The sequence below is a fragment of the Gopherus evgoodei genome, chromosome 2 (genome assembly GCF_007399415.2).
Source record: "Gopherus evgoodei ecotype Sinaloan lineage chromosome 2, rGopEvg1_v1.p, whole genome shotgun sequence".
NCBI classification, from domain to species: domain Eukaryota; kingdom Metazoa; phylum Chordata; order Testudines; family Testudinidae; genus Gopherus; species Gopherus evgoodei.
In genome coordinates, this window is record NC_044323.1 from 79,110,085 (window position 1) to 79,130,707 (window position 20,623).

At 40.6% G+C, this 20,623-nt stretch overlaps 1 protein-coding gene across 1 annotated transcript in view; it reads left to right on the plus strand.

The window, feature by feature from the left end:
- Positions 1–20,623, plus strand: part of ATP2C1 (ATPase secretory pathway Ca2+ transporting 1) — an 86,216-nt gene that overhangs the window by 3,592 nt on the left and 62,001 nt on the right. Inside the window, 1 exon segment of the mRNA XM_030551090.1 lies at positions 19,210–19,320. Within this exon segment, the coding sequence (XP_030406950.1) occupies positions 19,210–19,320 (111 nt within the window).

Consider the following 20,623-nt stretch of genomic DNA (forward strand, 5'->3'; position numbering starts at 1 on the left):
TGACAGTGCTGTTCTTCCCCATTTTGTCTGAACTGTGTGTAGTTAGTTTCTCTTGGTTGTGTTGGTCTTTCAGGCAGCAACGGGAGAAATTATTTTGAAAACAAGATGGTGATTGTAGAACCACAGAAATTTGCAAAAAGAACATCAGTACTTGTGGCACCTTAGAGACTAAGGGCTTGTCTACATCAGAAAGTTGCAGCGCTGGTGAGGGGGTTACAGCGCTGCAACTTAGGAGGTGTACACATCTGCAGGGCATCACCAGCGCTGCAACTCCCTGTTTGCAGCGCTGGCCGTACTCCCGTTTTGTCTCGGGTGTAGAGGATCCAGCGCTGGTGATCCAGCGCTGGTAATCCAATGTAGACACTTACCAGCGCTTTTCTTGACCTCCGTGGAAGGAGGAAGCCTCTGGTAATCAAGCTGGTCTCCTTCCCCGGTTTGCTCTCTCGTTCCCGGAACCCCAAGCAAGCAGGTCTCCTTCCCTGCGGTTTGCTGGGTGGCTCCGGGAACGCGAGAGCAAACCGCGGCGAAGCTGGTCTCCTTCCCCGGTTTGCTCTCTCGTTCCCGGAACCCCGAGCAAGCAGGTCTCCTTCCCTGCGGTTTGCTGGGTGGCTCCGGGAACGCGAGAGCAAACCGCGGCGAAGCTGGTCGCCTTTCCCGGTTTGCTCTCGCGTTCCCGGAACCCCCCTTGAAGCCGCCCAACAGCGCTGCAGTGTGGCCACATCTAACACCACTTGCAGCGCTGGTTGCTGTAAGTGTGGCCACTCTGCAGCGCTGGCCCTATACAGCTGTACTAATACAGCTGTAACAACCAGCGCTGCAAAATTTTAGATGTAGACATGGCCTAACAAATTTATTTGAGCATAAGCTTTCGTGGGCTACAGCCCACTTCATTGGCTGCATAGAATAGAACATATAGTGAGGAGATGTATACATACAGAGAACATGAAAAGGTGGGAGTTGCCCAACCAACTCTTGAGGCTAATTAAGATGAACTGTTGTCAGCAGGAGAAAAAAACTTAGCCCATTTAAGACAGTTTGACAAGAAGTTGTGAGGATACTTAACATGGGGGAAATAGATTCAATGTGTGTAATGGCTCAGCCATTCCCAGTCTCTATTTAAGCCTAAATTGATAGTATCTAGTTTGCATATCAATTCAAGTTCAGCAGTTTCTCCTTGGAGTCTGTTTTTGAAGCTTTTCTGTTGCAAAATTGGCACCTTTAAATCTGTTACTGAATGGCCAGAGAGGCTGAAGTGTTCTCCTACTGGTTTTTGCATGTTATGATTCCTGATGTCAGATTTGTGTCCGTTTATTCTTTTGTGTAGAGACTGTCTGTCTAGTTTGGCCAAAGTACATGGCAGAGGGGCATTGCTGCTACTCTGAAACCTGTTAGAAATTTGCAGTGGCACTTGAGCCACTTGTAGATTTTAGCCTGTACAAAGTCCTAAAAAAAAAAATTATCTTTTAGTTCATTACTTTGAGAACTGAGAGTTCTACTTTGCCACTCTGATATTGTTAATGAGTTTCTTATATGGAATTTAACACTCTTATTGAGCCTTCTAAAGGAGTACTGTACTCTAATTGAAGAGCATTAATGTGGAACAGCAGGGAATGTATGCTAGAGAACACCTCATAGTAGGACATAGACTACCCATTTGGAACCCTAGTTAGCTTGTTGCATTGATTTTCTTCAGTAATCTGCATTTCAAACATACTTTTATTGTAAAGAAATACCTAACTTGTTTAAAAATTGAGACTATTGGAGACTGAGTGTAAAAAAGATGAAAATAACATTATCAGTTGAATGCAGGTAAGCATAAAGTGTTTATCCAGCCTGAATCCTGTATGCTAGAAATTGATAACAAAAATAAGGCTTATAATTTTTGTATCTCTATTACACTGTAGAGTTTGACCTGGGGCCAGCCTCAGCCTGTGCCCCCAACACCTGACGGGCCCCTGGTCGAGCCTGCTGAGCAGGGCAGGCTCCCTCCTTGCTCCTGGCATGATCCCTCCACTGGGCGTAGGGAGTTTCCCTGTTCCCTCTCCTGACAGGGCTGGGGGAGTAGCCCCACCTTCCTGAGTAAGTCTGGGGAGGAAACTTGACACTGATGGACAGAGTTAATCAAGTGTATATCTTAGCAGAAGTCCCAATTATCCCTTCTCCTACCCATTACCACCACTGAGACACAAGACTTGGGGAGGTGGGAATGGCTATTGAAGGGGAATTGATCGTTGCCTTGTTGTGGGTCCCACCGTTCCAGAATTAGTCACTGGAGGGAACTTTAGGAAAGGTCGTGGGGGGAGGGATAGCTCAGTGGTTTGAGCATTGGCCTGCTAAACCCAGGGTTGTGAGTTCAGTCCTTGAGGGATCTGAGGCAAAAATCTGTCTGGGGATTGGCCCTGCTTTGAGCAGGGGATTGGACTAGATGACCTCCTGAGGTCCCTTCCAATCCTGATATTCTATTATTCTAACTTTTCTAAACATGAGTTGCATGAGAAGAGGATTTCTTAATCAGTTCACAGTGAGGAGAATATAGGAATAAATTAGTAAAGCATGTAAGCTTAATGATAAAACTACATTTTAAAGTGGAAGTAACTTCTGGAAAAAAGGAGGCATCTTAAAAGATGAACAGCTTCAACTCTGTTAAATTTAGATAGCTAACACTTGCTATGTTAATACACACTTTGTCTGCCATCAGCTCTGATTTATTTTCTGAATTAATTTAAGAAATGCCAAACCTGTTTTGTTCTTGCCTCCAAGATATCTCATAAGCAATTGTTACTGAACCAGTAACTAATGCAGTACAGTCTTTCTTTGTGAGAACAGATGCTTTAAAAAACAGTGTAGTGCTTTGAAATTCCGATGACCAGATTTCCTGATTTTTCTAGGGACAGTCTTGATATTCGTGGCTTTGTCAAGCGCTATATAAGAGGTAGATGTTGGTATTATAGTATGGATGATGCTACGCTTATCTCATCTGCCTTAAGATTAGTGACAGAAACTGAGGTGCAGGCAGGGGAAATGAGTAAGATACCTGAGATAAAAGGAAGTCTGATTCAGAAAGATATGTGTTGTTTGTTCTAAGTGATATTTTATAATATCAGTTTAATTTAAAAACTAATTCTTTGTAAGTGCAGGTCACTTAACATCTATGTTGTGAAATATGAATGGAGAAGCAAGTGTTCAGGGATTGAAGTAATTGAGTAAGCCATGGTATTTATGGACATGGGACAATATACAGAGAAAATAAAATATTGAAAATGTTACCTGTCCTGTTCCTGTTCTTCCTTTCACTTTTCAGTCTATGAATTATCTCTTCCAGAAGTTTGACAAGTAGTTCTGTTAATAAGCATCTATTTTCTTGTTTGCACATCTGCTAGTCTCTGTCCCTTTCCCTCCCACTCTTCCTTGTGCTGGGTGAGCTCATCTTCCTTTCCTATCCTGGTCAACACTTTTTTTACAGCTAGATACTAGGAGCTTTCATTTTAGCAGCTCTTCTAGTTATCCCATCTGAAGTAGCACTTAATATCATTTCTAGGAGAGAAATGTGAGTAAAGATTGCAGTTAGAACTAAAACATTAGTTTTACATTTTGGAAAAAGGATATTAAATTCGTTTAAGAAGGTCTTGCTCTGAAACACTACTACTTTGGGTCTTGAGAGTGGGTTTTATTAGTCAGAGCAGTGAGTTTAAATGGTTCACCTTGAAAGTGAAAACATTGTTCTTCTAATTGACATTACCCTCTGCAAATTCAGTTTTGGTAAGCAATGATGTATTAACATACAGGTATGCTTCCGGGAAGACAACATTAAATAAATTTCCCCATTTTTAATTCCCTAATGGGGTCAAAGTGAATGAGAAATGCAGTGTTCCCAGAAGCTGGGATTCCCACCAGTGTTGTCCCAGGACCTTGCTTGTGCCTCCATCTCTTGTATTGAGGTTGACAAACTGGGAATGTTTAAGCTGAGGCTTGAGATGAAGCTCCAGGTGTTTCCCGGTTAGTTGGAGGATAAGGAACACTAATCTGATACACTTTTTATCCAGCTCAAGAAAAACACTTCCAACCCCAATCAGGGAGGTGAGGAAAACTCCCCTCTGCCGCTCCCCCCCAAAAGTTAATCATGGAGCATAGAATGTAATACAAGATTCACTTCATAAGCAAATACTTATTCCTTAATCATATGCTGTTCAAAATCAAAAGCTTGCAATTCCACATGTAGAACAACACAAGCCGATGAACTAGTAAGGCTTATCCACTTTCTTGTACCTGCCCTTGGATACAGATGCGCTTTTACCAACTTAATTTTTTTTTTTTGCCATCTATCTTGTTATAAGATTTTGACCAAACTAATCTGAATGTGCTAACACTCTGGATTGTTGCTAAACTAGAGAGAAAGGAATGCAGGTTTCTGTAAAACTAACCATTCTAGTTCATCTCTGTAGTCTTTAACTTTATTCGCATAATTTTTCACCATTCTGCAACAAATTGTAACACCCTTTTTGGCAGACATAGGCCTGGTGTCGAAATCTGCATATACAACTAAATGCTAAGAAAGAAGAAAGGAACCTAGGGTTATTGTTCAGTTACCCAAGCTGACCCTCTTCATCCTGTTCTGAGGTCAAACTATAATCTCTATTTGGGATCAGTCATGCTGACAAGTGATACAGATGTTCCCCGACTTATGCAAGCATTCCGTAAACCTGTATGATAACCCAGATTGTTTTTCTACCCCCTTCCCTCCCTGCCCAGAGCTCAGCTGCACCCCCCACACCTAGATCTCAGCTCTATGGTGTCTGCAAAATTCTGTGTTGCACAGTGGTGCAGAATTCCCCTAGGAGTAAAATAGGATTGAAATACAGCAGACTAAGGATATAGCATGGAAATATAATTGGTCTGCCACTCTATCTGCACTGCTACAAGATTCCTAATTTAACTGGTTCACTAATCACAGTTTAAATTTAATGATAGCCATGTCAACAAATTACAGAAATTATAGCAAAAACTATGAAGTTTGTCTTAGTCTGTATACTACAAGACAACATAGAGGTTGTAGTGAGAGTGGTTGCTTGGTATACCAGGATATGAGAGGCATTTTGTGCATAGCAGGAAGCAATTGTTAAAAAAACAGAAGTGGTGAAATAGAAGAAGGTGGAGGTGATTTGTAAATATGACCCTGATGAGTTGTGGGGAAGAACACAAGCTAAAATTATACATGTAGACCAGAATGGAATGCTGCAGGCACTTGAAGCTGAAGATAGACTTTCATTTTCAGTAGGACAGAGTGAGCTGGTAGAGGAATTCAGAGATGGTGACATGATCACATCATGTGAATATAAAGTGGCGGGGGGGAGGAAACACACCTAGTAATTGTGGATTGGGTGGCCTAGAAAGACCATTGTGGGTATCTTGGGCTATGTCTACACTACAGTTTGTCAGCATAAGTTTTGTTGCTAAGGGTTGTGAATAAGCAACCTCCCTGAGTGACATAAGTTAAACCAATGTAAGCACTCGTATGCACAGGGCTATGTTGGTGGGAGAGCGTCTCTCGCTGACACAGCATCTTCTGTTTGTGGAGGTAGTTTTATTATTCCAATAGGAGAGCTCTCTTGCATTGGCATAGACCATCTTCACCAGACTGCTGCATCGGTACAGCTGCAGCAATGTGTGTGTAGATGTGTCCTTGAAGAAAAGAAAAGCTTCAGTAATGAAGACATAAACTTGGGGAGGGGAAATCCATATTTAACTCACTTATGACCTGTTTTGTAAACCATATTAAAAGGGAAATTTACTGCTCTTCCTTTATTCATTATTCAACTCTCAGAAACCTGTACTGAATACACTAACTTTTTTAGCTCAATATCTGCAGGAAAACTTGTTACCATAAGTAGGCTAATTTTGCAGCAAACTAATGTTCAAAGAATGTCAGAGTTCAGTGTCCTGAAAATTATTCCTAGGCATTGTAAGCTGTAATAAAATGTTGCTTGAGTACTGTATATTCTCGTTCATAAGCCGAATATTTTTGGTAAAAAAGTGATGCATCAAAGAGCAGGGGTCAGTGTATAAACGGATCTATACCAAAATTTGATTATTTTAAACTCTCTGGAATCATTGAATTGAATATCTAATACATTGTCATTTTGTTTACCTGGAGCGTCTGCTGGCATGGAGCCCCTCAGTGCCCTGTGCCCGTGCTTTGCCGTTCTCAGCCAATGGGAGCTGTGGGAAGTTGCTGATCTTTAAATATTGACTAATTTTGAAGGTGAATACATATTCAGTTGTTATAACAGGTTTTTGGTTAGATTACATTAAAATAATTCTAGCAAAACTTTTGAGTTTCTTGTGATGCCAGCTTTTAAAATATAGCAGGGGTTGGCAAACTTCGGCTTATGAAAGAGTCATACAGTTTTTGCTATTTTTACCTAACCACCTTAGGGGGGTCAGCTTATGAATGAGTATATATCGTATGTTGTTTTTAGTATATATTAAAAGTAATTGGAGCTGTGTGGTTATTAAGGGTACAGCTGATGGCTTAGAAATACTAGCTCATGGAGCATGAGTTAATAACGACTACCTACTTTCTAGTTACCACAGTAGTAGAAGACCATTTATTGTTTTGCAAGCCATTTCAGTTTTACATTAACAATATTTTTTTTCTTCAGTTAATCCTCTAGGTTAAACTAAATTGCACACATGGTAATATATAAACTCATTTCTGTTTGCAAGCTGTCTAGTTCTAATACAGTTTTATGTACTGCAGTTCAAGCGTACACACTTGTAAAACGTGTATAATCATTGGAATGTAGAGGCTTAATGTTTGCACTTACAGTAGCACCTTTCATCTGAGAAACTCAAATTGCGGCTTTATAAAGTGTGTGGTGTAGGAAGAGACTATTGGGGGCCACAAAATATTCTTCTTTCCTGGTCTGATCATCTCCTCCAAAGGTCACTTCACAGCAAGTGATAACTAGCTTCCAGTGATTCAAGAGAACTGACTAAAACATATTTTAATCCCCCGTACTTCCAAAATGTCCTAAGTGAATTGTAACTAGCCACAGACACATACCACTGACAGTCTAGTGGAAAAGTACCATCACCTTCACTCTTCTATCATCAACGTTCTGTCCCCAAAATGTCACCTCTGCTCTCAACATTGTCTCAATCTTGGTTTCTGGCAGAATATTTGACATTTTCCAGATCTTTCAACAAGTACTTAGTGCAGTGTTTCTTGTTCTTATCTCCTGTCTTTGTCTTTCAGTGTGTTTGAGTAGTAGCTTGGTTGTCCCACATGTTGCTTCTCTAAAACCCCAAAATGACAGACAATGGGAAAGAACCATGGCTGTCTTTGTCGTTCATTCTGTGCTTAGGTATACTGGCAACGAGTAAAGCCTTTTAGTGAGCCCCTCAGTGCATTCTCAGCTGCTCTGGTGCCAACTTTCAACCTTGAAGAGCACGCCTTAAAGGTACCATAGTAGACTTTCCTGTGTGCCGAAAGACTTTAGACAATGACTTTGAATATGTTTTAAAATCTTCAGAAGATTCATCTGTATTCCACACATGAAGGCACTCAGAACAGATATGGAGGATGAGGTTCAGTTTAAATGTATCTGTCACTTATTCTTTAATATGTCTGTGACTCCATATTTGTATTAAGGCATCTTTATTTGGGAGATGTTTGCTTTCCTTGAGGAGTGTGTGCCAGCATTCAGGAGATTTGCAAAGTAGCCACATAATTCAGAACCCAGGGAATAATGTTTTGTGGATTTTCAGTGATTTGTCTTACCTATACTAGAGAATCTGTTTTTGAACCGAGAGCACAACTTTTCCACTCTTTTATAAGAATGTCCTTGCATGCTCATGTTCTGCTTCAGGATATGTTTTTTCCCCCCTCTCACTTTGCAGGGTAGACAAAAAAAATCAATTATTTTTTTTTACAAAATCAAAAAAATCCTATTTATTTTTATTTAAATGGGTTTTTCCTCAAAGCGCTTTATAAAAAAAAAAATCCAAACTGAAGAGTCTTTTAATTAAGATATATTGTAGCTCAAAGATCTACTCATGGAATGGGGATTATAAATTCTAATTCTATAGTACGAGACAATATATTATGTTTAAAGAAATTTGTAAATGGGTCCCTAATCCATGAACTATTGGAACTCAATCTTATGGGGTTCTAGGAGCTTCTGTATAGATTATTTAGGTTAATCTTTCTATCTACCCAATGGGACTTAGTGCTCAGTCTATCAGATGCCATCAGAGATGCATAATTTTGTAGTTCTCAAACTGTGGATTTGTCTCTCGAGAGAGCATGCTTGTTAACAGCAAAAATGTTTGTTTTTAAATAAATAAAATATAGAGATGAGAAATAAGGCCTCAACCCTATTGTCCCTCTGCAAATTTGTGTACTCAGTCAATCCCTTACCTCCCTAAAAGTACCGTTTCAAAAAGTTCAATTAATAGAAGATTGTTGGAGGCAGAATAGATCTGGACAAGGAGAAGTCTGGAGACAAATGTGAGAAGGGAGGGACAGTTAGTAGAAACAAAAGTGAAACTGTTTGAGCAGCATGTTCCAGAAGTCTTGAGATCTTTCTGAGTGTAGCCTTCATTGATTTGAGATCTACCATACCATTCTCACTACAAGGGAAAACCTATAATGACAGCAGGACATAAGAGACCCAGTTTGGGAATAAGAGCCATTCAAGAAATACATGTTTGCTGATCTTTTAAAGAAAGTCACACGAGTGAACTGGTGGAATTCACTTGAACAGCTGGTTTCAGAGACTGTTGAAGTGATAATCTCACTTTTAACAGCAGTAGCTTTTTCTGCTGGTGTGGACGAATTCCTTTGAACTAATTCATTCCGAGCTGAGAGATTGTTTGGAACCTGAAAAAGCAGGAAAGCTTGCTTGTTTATAATCTGGAAAAGAAAAACAGGAAAATGAAGGTGAAGATGACTGAGTTAGCTGCAGAAGCCAATATTTGAAGTTTCTCATGTTGACCTGGCTAACAAACAGTCAATGTAATTTTTTAAATATTTCATTAACTATTTTAGTTTAACAATTTTAACAAAAACAAACTTGATTTTAAAAAACTTGAATGTTTAACTAAATTCCAAAATTCATATGCTTGTTTTGTTAAAATACATGTTTGCTGTGGGGGGGAGGGGATCCAGACTACATAACATTGTTTTATTTAACTAAAACAGCAATTTAAATGTCTTTCTAGTGACTTTCACCTCCTAAGGAGTAGTCTGCACTAGCAACGCTAAAGCGCTGCTGTGGTAGTGCTTTAATGTGGCCAGTGTGGTTGCGGTGCAGCACGGGGAAGAGCTCTCTAAAAATCCCAGTTCTACAAGGGGCATAGCTACCAGTGCTGGAAGTGTGGCTTGCTGCTTTCAGAGTGGTTTTATTTCACGCCCCTGAGCGAGGAAGTTGCAGCGCTGTAAATTGCCAGTTTAAACAAGCCGTAATACAGCATAGCAGGAAATCCTCCAAATACTGACAATTAACCTGTTGAATTGGAGACAGTTCACTTCCAAAGACTTCATAAATGTCTGCTTTGATTACCTTCGACTGAAATAACCAATCAATCATTCATTTTTTGATATAGATGTAAAACTAATCTGAAAAGTTTTCAGAAGAAATCGCTTAAAAATGTACAGCATATACCTTCTAAGAATGAAACCTACATCTTTCTCTGAGTTGTGAAGAATGTGTATTAAGGTTATAACAACCAACCAAAATGCACTTTTTATGTAGAAATCCATGATTAAATCGAGTCTTCCTGATTAGTGATTTAAATGATTTAATCAAATCCACCCTGTCACCTTGATTTTGGACTTCTCCAGGAAATCTGTCTCCAGTATATGCAATGCACCTTTGGTATGGTAGACATCCTTTGAACTTTTTGTAGACTTCAAGAACGTGGATCTTCTAAAGTTGGATGCTAGATGAAAACCTCTCATCTGGTCTTGCTCTTTTGAGGTTGTGTGTAGTTACAACAGATTATGCTCTCATCCTATTTGTATTCTTGGTTGGGGAATGGATGGTGGAGAATTTTTTAGCATCTTTATTGATTTACAAATAACATGAGGGACTTATGACTGTCAGGGCTACTAGTTGATGGATGGCATGCAAATGCCTGCTATTGGCTGGTGTCCAGAGAACTCTGAACAAAGCATGTACCCAAGACACTAGTTCTATCACTGCATGCCCTTATAACAACAGCAACACAAATTAAGAAGTTTAATTATTTTAAATATAGGATTAAAATTGCCAATATATCTAGTAATTGTAGAGTCTCTTGCCAGAACTTGTGTGAACTGGATGTATATATGCAGTGTAGTTGGAGCTGTCTGTCCCAGGATATTAGAAACAAGGTTTTCTGAGGATACTGCAGGAAACTACCATATCTGTACAGAAAGTACTTGCATTGTAATCAAGCCATCTCTCAGTCTTTCATAGACAGATCCAGGCCTGTAAGTTGCTTTCAGTAAGGCATTTTCTCTAAAGCTTGAATCATTTTTACTCTTTTCTGTAGCTTCCAGTTTTTCAACATCCTTTTTTAAAATGTGGACACCAGAACTATATACGGTATTTGTATCCTCAATGCCACGTGCAATGGTAAAAATCACCTATATGATACAAATGTCCTACTCACTGCTCCCCTGTTTAGACATTCCAGAATCACATTAGCCTTTTTTGCCATAGTATTGCACTGGGAGTTCATGTTCACTTGCATGTCTGCTATGGTCCATAATTTTAACTTTTTAAATTTATGTAGTAATGGGAAATTTGAGGATGCAACTAGGAAAAATAACCTTTTAGTTTGCGAAATAAAACGTAATGTTGAATGAAACTAACAGTAAATTAAACCACGTAGAGACAAAGCTGGGATCTTACAGATTCTTCCCTGCAATTTAAGAAAAACTATACATGCTGTATCTTGTAAAATCCAGCACATCATTGGCTATTGTTCAGTCCTGACTGTCAATCCTTTTTGTTCCCAAATAAGTTGTGATAAGCAAACTAACCAAAATTAGTCTTGTTTAATACTATGTACTTTTAAACAGATGTGGAGTCTTGACTTGCGTTTCTGATTCTTTTATCTCTGACTAGGGAAGTAGAAGACTCTTTATGTAGGTCTGTGATGCTAGATTGTGAAGTTCTAATTGGTCTGTACAGCTTATTGTCATTGATGTTACTGAGTTGTTACTCTGAAAATTGCTATACCATTGAATTTCTCTGTGTAAATCCACCATGGGTGCCAGGAGTTACAGCACTTCCCTGCTAGAAAAGGTAACTGTTCTCCATTGTCCCTAAATTACTGTATAATGGGTAAGCTGAAGAGGTTGCCTGAAGTCAGGAGAACCAGTTTTCTCATTTTAGAGTAGTGGAACCCACCCCACTCCACCCTCCCCTGCAAAAACATGACAAGGAAATTGGATGGTGGTGATAGGGCATATAAATTCTAGGGACTCGCACAAGAAGTTTTGGGCAGGCAGAGAGAGGCATATGCTTCTGTAGTGGGGGGAGAGGTGCTTTTAGCTGTGGGAACCAATCAAGGTGAGAGAAAGCAAGCCTACCTAAAGTTTGTGAGGGAGAGGTTGGAGTCAGAAGTCAAGCCATGAACTGTAGCAGAAAGTTCCTGAACATCCCCCTGCCCTCCCCCGCCCCCCACTCCTCCCCCCAAAAAACCCATGCCAAAATAATGCTCCAGAGTGGTAATGAAACTGAGGCTGGGAGATGCATGTAGGATTTATCTTTTTGTACAGATGTCTGCATTTCTTGCAATCTAAGCAATAGTGTCTTAGATTTTGCATAGGCTTCTTGTATATGTTATGTGCTACACCTGTCATGTCCCTGAAAAGGTAAACTAAACCAGATGCTCTTGTTTTCAGGTGGAGTGCTGAGAGAGGGTGCCTTAAGAAATAGGGTTGTCTCAGGAGGTCAATACTAGTTCCAGGGACTGGGCAGTTAGAGCATGAAGTCTCAGCTCTCAGAAAAGGGGGCTAGATAGAGGATCTGTACCCTGCGAGTATGCCTAAGAACCCCAAGATGGGCAATACCTGCATTCTGTTCAGATTCTGGAGGATTAAAACACATGGGATCCAGCAGTTGTTTCCCTCATAGCAGGCTGGTGAGTGCTTGAAAGAGGGTATTTGACTAAATCTTGACATTAATGGAATAAATTCTCTAGAGGGGCAAGATTCCTTTGTTCTGAACAGCACACAGACTTCTGATTTGGTGTGAAATTGTCTGTATTGAAATTTTTTTTGCCATTAACTTAAGTGGACCCGTGGTTTCACTCTGGGGTCTACAGCTACATGTAACTACATAACTTATCTTTTAAAATAACAAAGTAATGTTATTGGGAGACTTTTTTGCCCATGCCTCCTCTTAATTCCCTACTCTTTTTGCTAAATTCTCTGCTGATTATAATCCCTGGTAGTTCTGCCGTAAGACTTGTCTCTCCAACATGCAATGAGATCCAGCACCTCCCGTTTGGACCATGCTGGAGCTTGTCTGCAAATCTGCGACTGCATGATCTCCTGTGATGGTGGACTGTGCTGATGGTCACCTGTGCTGATGGTGACCAAACAGAAAATGAAATTCAAAAGTTCCCAGGGCTTTTCCTGTCCACCTGGCTAGTGTATCGGAGTTGTGTTGTCCAGAGCGATCACAAGGGAGCATTCTGGAATAGCTCCTGGAGGCCAATAACATTGAATTGTGTCCACAATACCTTTAACCTGGGATTGCGATCTCAATTTAAGTGCTGCTCCACTTGCCCAGGTGGAGTGCAGAAATCGGATTAAAGAGCCCTTTAAATGGAAAAAACTTGTTTGGTCATGTGGACAGTCATTTTTTTTCCCCCGAATTAACTCTAATTCCAAAATAAGACTAGTGTAGACCAGGCCTTAATTAACCGGAATTTTTGACTAACTAGCATCCCCAATTCCCACAACATGCCGGATAACAAAACTAGTCTTAATAAAATAACCCCCCCCCCCCCCCCCCCCCGCACAGAATGACTCTCCTTTGGAAATAGGCTTTTAGAATTTTTATATTTAACTCTTGATCTCCATGAAGCCCTCTTTACTCATCTTTCTGTCATGCATGGAAGTTTAAAACAATTCCTTCCCTCTTATTTGTCTGAGGCAGTTTTTTTCAAATGTATATTTGGTTGTGCTTGGATCAAAATTTTGTTCCTTTAGAGTTTGTGCTAGGAAGGCACTTAGCTTTCATCTTGGCAGACACATCTCTTGTAGGTCTGAATGAAGTGCCTTTTCATTTTTCTAATGTTAGGACACTATCATTGTCTGGCACAGAAGAATATTAATGTGCCACAAACAAGCTAAAGCTCTTTAGCTGCTGGAGGGAAATACTTAATCACAGAGAAACTGCCTAGTAGCAATGTGAGATGGGTCTGGTTTCATAGTGATTCAACCTGAGGGTGTATCTACACTTAAATTCACTACAGCACAGTGTCAGTGGGGGGAGTTACAAACTGGTGTTGGTAATCCATTTCCCTGAGAGGTGGTAGCTAGATGGATGGAAAAATTATTCCATTGACTTAGTGCTGTCTACTTGGTAACTTAAGTTGGTGTAAATATGCCACTTGGAGGTGGATTTTTCATGTCCCTGAGCAGCAGTTATGCCAACTTAATTTTCTAATGTAAACCGGCCTGGGTCTTGAAAATGCTACACCGATAAACATTATATAAGGCTCCCACTCAGTGACTTAAGTATATGATTTAACTTAAATGTCCGAGTACCTAATGAAGTGCTTTGCTGGTAATGCCTATAAGTAAGTAACCTAACAAAGCTCCAGCGTAATGCACCCAGTGTACTGAGATCATCTGGTATTTTAAACAGAGGATTGATTTCTGTACAAACCTACTCAGAGCTGAAGTAATGGATAGCTTTACATACAAAAACACTTAAAGCTGAGGTTGCAAGGTCAAGCGTTCAAAAGTTAGGAAATACCAGATTTAAGCTTGCTACTGCACAGCCTCTCTTCTCATTTGTAATTAACATGTAATATGTCTGACCTGTGGAACTCAGAGGTGGAACAGCTTTGCTTGGTCCTCCAGGACTAAGCCTTGCACTTCAGGCACCAGAGTTTCTGCCTCCTGTGGTGGAACAAATTGGCAATTCAGTTTCTCTCAATCACTTTTGTATTTTTAACTTCAACATTTTCAACTTCTAGCTGCACTGTCCCTCTCCTCAACTGAGCACTCATTAGAGCATTAAGGTTCTAACCCTCTCATTCCTCCAGTGTGGTATCACTCTAGCAAGCCCTCTATATCTCTCCACAGCAACAGAGAAGCTCTGTAAACATCAAGCCAAGTCCAAGAGCAGGTTTTCAAGAGCCTGAGGGCAAGCTGTGTCCTGCTGCTGCAAGTCTGACCCCTGTTTGCCAGGACATGAGTTTTGAGCTGGGCACTATGCTCTCTCACTCTGCATACTTGGGTGATGCTTGGAAACTCTAGAAGCTTTGTGTCCTCAAAAGACACAAGCATTCCCTTAATAAGAAATTGGCAGAGCTTGTGAATGTCTTACAGCCTCAAGCACCTCTGTAATTGTCTATAGATCGAACAACTGGTTGATGGCATCCATTAACAGTTTCCAGGATACTGCATTTCATCTAATTTATCCTTCCAATAGATTTTAACATATCCACACCCTGAATGAATCCCAGATAGAAGGAAGGGTGGTGGTGGAAGAAGAGGGAAGTCTGAGGAAATGGGGGCATGCACATGTCCCCAAGGGCTTATCTGCACTTATACAGAAATGTGTTAACTTATATTGCTCAGGAGTGTGAATAATCCATATACCTGAGCAGCTTAAGTTGTACTGACTTAAGTGCCGGTGTATACAATGGCCTCTCCCCACATATAACTACTGCCTCTGAGGCAGAGTTGTTACACTGATGGGAGAGCTCTCCATCAGCTTAGTGCATCTTCACCGCTCTCTAGTGTAATCTATCCCTTAGTATGGGGGGAGAAATGGGGCACACAAACCCTTGGTGGGGAAGAGATTGGGGATCCTGATATGGGTGACGTGGGCACACAGAGCTCCAGCCATGGGGCAAAGGAGAGCCATCAGACAGAGGAAGATGTTCTTTTCCCTAGGACTCTGTGGGCTCACACAGGTCCCTTGCCAGGGGGACCCTATATGGGAAAGGGAGAATAGGGGTGCACACAAAGGTCTTGATGTGGGTTAAGTGGGGTTACACAGAACCACTGGCAGTAGGAGTTTGGGAAACCCTCATGGGGGAAGAAGACAATGGAGGACACACAGAGCTACTGCCATGGTTGGTGTATGCAGGACTGCTGGTATGGGAGAATGGGGGATTGTGATATGGGAGGAGGGAAGGAATGGGGATTGCACAGAACCCTGGATGGGGGAGATTGGGAGAGTTGCAGGGAGTCCATAAAAAGGAGAGCAATGAATGGGTGGCACGCAAGGGGTGGGGATGTGAAAAGCCCCTGATGTACACAGTGTGCTGGACCTACATAAAATAGGAAGTATGTGGACCCCTGCCCCCAGCTTACACTGTTAATGAGCAAGTGATATAAAAATCAAGGTTTGAACCCTTTCTCCTTGGATTTCCAAACTGAAGGAGTGTTTAGTGGGGCTTCTCTCCTCACTGTGACTCCCTCACAGTACTCTATATCAGGCTTATTATTCTTTTCTCTGCTCCCCCAAATGGCAACGTGTTTGTGTGTGCAGAGGAGCCTTGTCTCGGGTATCTATGGAGTGAGAATTGTAGGTGTCAGCCTGGGGACCCTGTTAAGGAGCACTTAATGCAGCCTGTGCTCGGAACAGAGGCACATAAGGACTCAGCTATGCCATAATGGGATTTCCTGGGGTGAGTGAGAAATCAATTCCCTTTCTATGTTAAAATGGCTCTTGATTTAGTAAAGCCCTGAGTGTTACTTAGTCTCTGCTAAAATAGTCAGTGTTAAGGCTTTCAGTTTCCTCTCTCTCTCTCCCCAGAAGAGAGAATGCAGTTCCTTTCAGGAAGGGAAAGTAGTTGTTCGAGCATTTTTAGAATCAGGATTTTTCCTATGTATAAGGCTTTGTGGACATAAGATCCAAATGGGTATGTCTGGTTAAAACCAAATGTTAAATTAAAATGTTACATTAAAGACAACTAAGTTGGGAGATTGCTAAATCTGAAGGTGGGTGCAGCTGCTGCTCCACTACTGAGATGCAGTCATACCTTCAGAAGGAGACTTCCTTCCAAAAGATCCCATACAAATGAGGAGACTACATAGAAACCTCAAAGTCTTGACTGAAGCCATTCAAACCAAGTATTTCCTATCCTTCTAGGGAAAAGCTACTTGATAAAAAGCAAGTGGCTCGTTATCTAGCAGTATGATCCTTGCTTTGAGCATGAAAATGAAGGGAGGCATCAACCTTCATTATCAAATGTAGCATAGGAATCTGTACCAACACCAAGGTTATTCTAGAAGGGACTGTTCCTCTAGCATGGGAAGGGGTGGGAATCTAGAACAGAAGCTCCCAAGGAAGGCCCAGAATAGATTTTCTTTCCAAATCGCAGGAGCCAACAAAATCCTCAGTGTGACAGATGAGCATCTATACAAGAGTTTGCTATTCCTGTATGAGACTTTCTTTTGATCTACCCTCTTCATACAGAGTCTGAAACAATGCTTGGTAGTAGTCCTAGCTAGGCTCACCTTGCACATTATGCAGCTCTACGCATTGATGGACAATATGCCAAAGTGTAGTGTTCAGAGAAACAGAGCCACTCAGATTATCCAGGTGTTGAAAATGATTAATCCATCAGTTGAAAATGAAGAACTTTTTTTGAACCCAACTGAGAATGTTCAGCTTGCTGTCAGAATAGGCATGTCTGTGGCCATCACTTTACCACTTTAGTAAAGACTTAAAATCTGCAGCAGCTCCTGTTGGTTTTAAAAAGCCTGCAGGAAGGTATGTTTTGGATTGGGAGTAGGACTCAAGATATGGAACGTTGGGGGAAGCTGAGAAGGTTGGGGAGTAGATGGCAAATGACTTCGGAAGCTGCTTGGGGGAGGGGAAGGTCTGCTGGTACTAACTGGGCCAAGGAAAGTTTTCATTGCTTTAGAGATCTCTATGGGCACCCTGACTTGGGGTAGTGGAGAAGGCCTAGGGGAAATGAAAATTCCAATCCAGTTGACTTCTTATTGTTTTTGGCAATGGTATCCTTTTAATTAATCACTTATGCACTTGATGGCACATCATAAATCCAAGATCATCCTAATCTTCTTTGCAGAAAGTAAAAGTAGCTTTGTAATGCTACCTGTGAAAGTCATGGATTCCATGAGGGTCTAGCTCTTCTTGTGACTTTTTTTTTTTCTGCCTCCATCTTGTTGATAGAAGACTTAGTCTGCATTCCTGCAGAGAAGGTGGTGCTGATAAAGATATTACTGCCATTTCCAGGAGGACAACTGCAAATCAAACCTCACCCTGTAGAGGAGAGATTTTTAAATTAATCCACTAGAGAGGTATAGTGTCTCTGTAACCTGCTGCCTAGAGGGATCACCATTGAGACAAGGTTGCTGTTGGTAGAAAGATGCCTGTGAACAAGTGTCCTCATTTGGCAGGTGGGGAAGAGACAGTCACTTCATAGATGCTTATTGGGACTTAGAAATGCTTTAAGGGCAATGCTGATGGGGAGTAATGGATACAGAGTTGACTTTGGTGCTATGGACAGTGTGTTGAGGATTGCTCCCTGGCAACACTGTTGCTGGCACAGAGCAGATGTGAGGGGAAATGAAGATGTCACTGTGGGATCTCTTCTCTGGGTGGAAGGGAGAGGTGAAGATGTTTCCATAAGTTCAAATATATGCTCTAGGCAACTGTCAGCTGTAACTGTATAGAAAGGCTACTTCCTATACATAAAGGGATCTAGGTGTTGTGTGTATTATATACACTTATAAAGGCACACATTTGCAAATGCATAATTTGTGATCTTGAATTTCTTGAAATGGCTAAACTGGCATTAGCAATTTTAAGTGGTTTCCAACTAAGACCTTAATTCTTAACTTGAGAAGAAGAAACTGCTTTTTTTTTTTTTGGTGGGGGGGGGGGGGGATAAGGGGAGGTGGGAGGGTGGCTGGAAATGCTTTCAGTCCTTAATAGATCATTTAACTTTTCTGCAATTCCATTAAATATCCTTGCCAGCAGAGAAGAATCTTCAGTACAATACTGATGCACACTACTGATATCTCACAATGTTAAACATCTTACTGCTCTGCACAGTTTATGAATTATAACAACATGAGACTCTTACCACATCTGACTCTGATTGATTATAATACTGGCTCATATAGGCTTTTTGCATCTTATAACTGTTCTTCTTGGTTTGTTTTACAAAACCTTTTTAAATTTTCTCCATACCCTGCTTTAAAGAGCAGACAACATATTGCTATACGCTTCATGAATTAGCCAGTAGGGGACATAGAGCTTGGAGTTTCAGAGTAGCAGCCCTGTTAGTCTGTATCCACAAAAAGAACAGGAGTACTTGTGGCACTTTAGAGTCTAACAAATTTATTTGATCATAAGCTTTCGTGGGCTACAGCCCACTTCATTAAATGCATGCAGTGGAAAATACAGTAGGAAGAGCTCTCCACACACACACACCATAAAACAATGGGTGTTACCATACACACTCTAATGAGAGTGATCAGTTAAGGTGAGCTATTACCAGTAGGAGAGAAAAGAGGTTGACAAGGTGTGAGGAACTGTGTGTGTGTGGGGGAAATAAACATGGAGAAATAGCATGAAGTGAAATCCATCAAGGAGTTGTCAAAATTACTGTTGTTTTGCTCAACCATTAAAATTAGTGAGCTAAAGGATTATACATGCATGTAATATTTAGGATCTACTCCGTGGAACATTACCACTTATTTGTTAATGACATTTCCTGACAGTCACTTACTTAGTCTTTTATATTGCACTGTCACTGCATTAAGCTCTGATTTTTGAATGTGCTTTCTCAAAGTTAATACAACTATTTTGTTTGAGTTGCATTTTTATAGTACAATATTGTATAGTTACTGGATGCCTCACTTAAGTGAAAGCGAGTGCTGTACTGACTGTTGAAATGGAGAGATTAGTATATCATGAAGCTAGCCAGATTTGATCACCCTGGAGTGTAATTATTGAAACAATATTAACAGTTGTGTTTTTTATATCTTAGGTTGCAGGTTTTCAACAAATACCTAATGGTGACAATGAGACAATGATTCCCGTACTGACTTCAAAAAAAGCAAGTGAATTGCCTGTAAGTGAAGTCGCAAGCATTCTTCAAGTAAGTCTTGTTTTAACTGTTTACTTACTACAATACTGCTATAGTAGCAACTATTTAGGAGGCTACTTAAGATTCTGTATACACTCTTACGCAAATAGATATAAATGTTGGCTTTCAGCTTGATTTCAGCTACACCTCTACCCCTCTAGAATGTGACTTGATATAACACGGATTTGAATATAACGTGGTAGTAGCAGGGCTCTGGCGGCGCTTTAAAGGGCCTGGAGCTCTGGCTGCTGTGGGGAGCCCCAGGCCCATTAAATCACTGCTGGAGCCCTGCCACCCCTACCCTGGGGCTGTGACAGTGGGGCTCCACCAATGATTTAAAGGGCCTGGGGCTCCCCGCAGCGGCTGGAGCCCGGAGCTCTTTAAATCACCACCAGAGCCCTGCTTGCCCCTACCCTGATGTAATGGGTTTCAGCTATAACACGGTAGGGATTTTTGGCTCCCCACGACCGTGTTTATAGTGGAGTAGAGGTGTATTAGCTATTTTGAATGCAAGCCTGATTTTTTTTTTTAAATTGACAGTTGAAACTCTGTTTTGAGAAACCTTTCATTAAAATTTCAAGCACCATTTCAAAATAAAATAGAAATTATGAGCAAGTGTCTCATACAGTAGCTTAAATATTTTTCTAAAATTCATAATTAAAGTACTCTGCCATCTAAAAATCATGTCCCATGAAAGAAAAGGCAGGTACCTTTTATCACTGCCTTTGAGAATATTTAAAAAAATAAACAGAATTGCTCTGTTCTCCTTACAAACTGCTAAGACTAGGCTTTCTAACTTAATTAGATGTTAAAGGCTTTAAAAAAATATTTTTCCTTTGACTTTTCTTAAATAGTTTTATTAAAATTATTTCGTAGACATTATTCTTGAAGCAGATATCTATCAGTCAGGTTTGGCGGTGACTTAAATCTGCAATTATATGTGAATAAGATTATAAATTTGACTCTTAGTTTAAAAAGGCAAATATTTTGCTTTGGAAGTGCCAGTTTCTTGTGAGACCTCACTTTTTTGGTATTCTACCAAGAAATGTTTTTCTCCTCCTCCTCTTCCTCCTCCTGGGAAGCCTTGGCAAAATGTCTATTTGTACACATGCTCTTGAAATAATATTTTGTAGCAACTTGACTACATTACAGTTTAGTTTGACATCTAATAGCCATTGTGTTAAATTGATCAAGTTTTTTGAATAATTTAAGAATCCAGTGTATGTTGAGGACTTGTTCAACTTTAAAGTGTTCTGAGTTGTGCAAGCTCTGTAAGGCCATGAATGTTGGCTCTGTATCGACAGAAAAGGTTGGC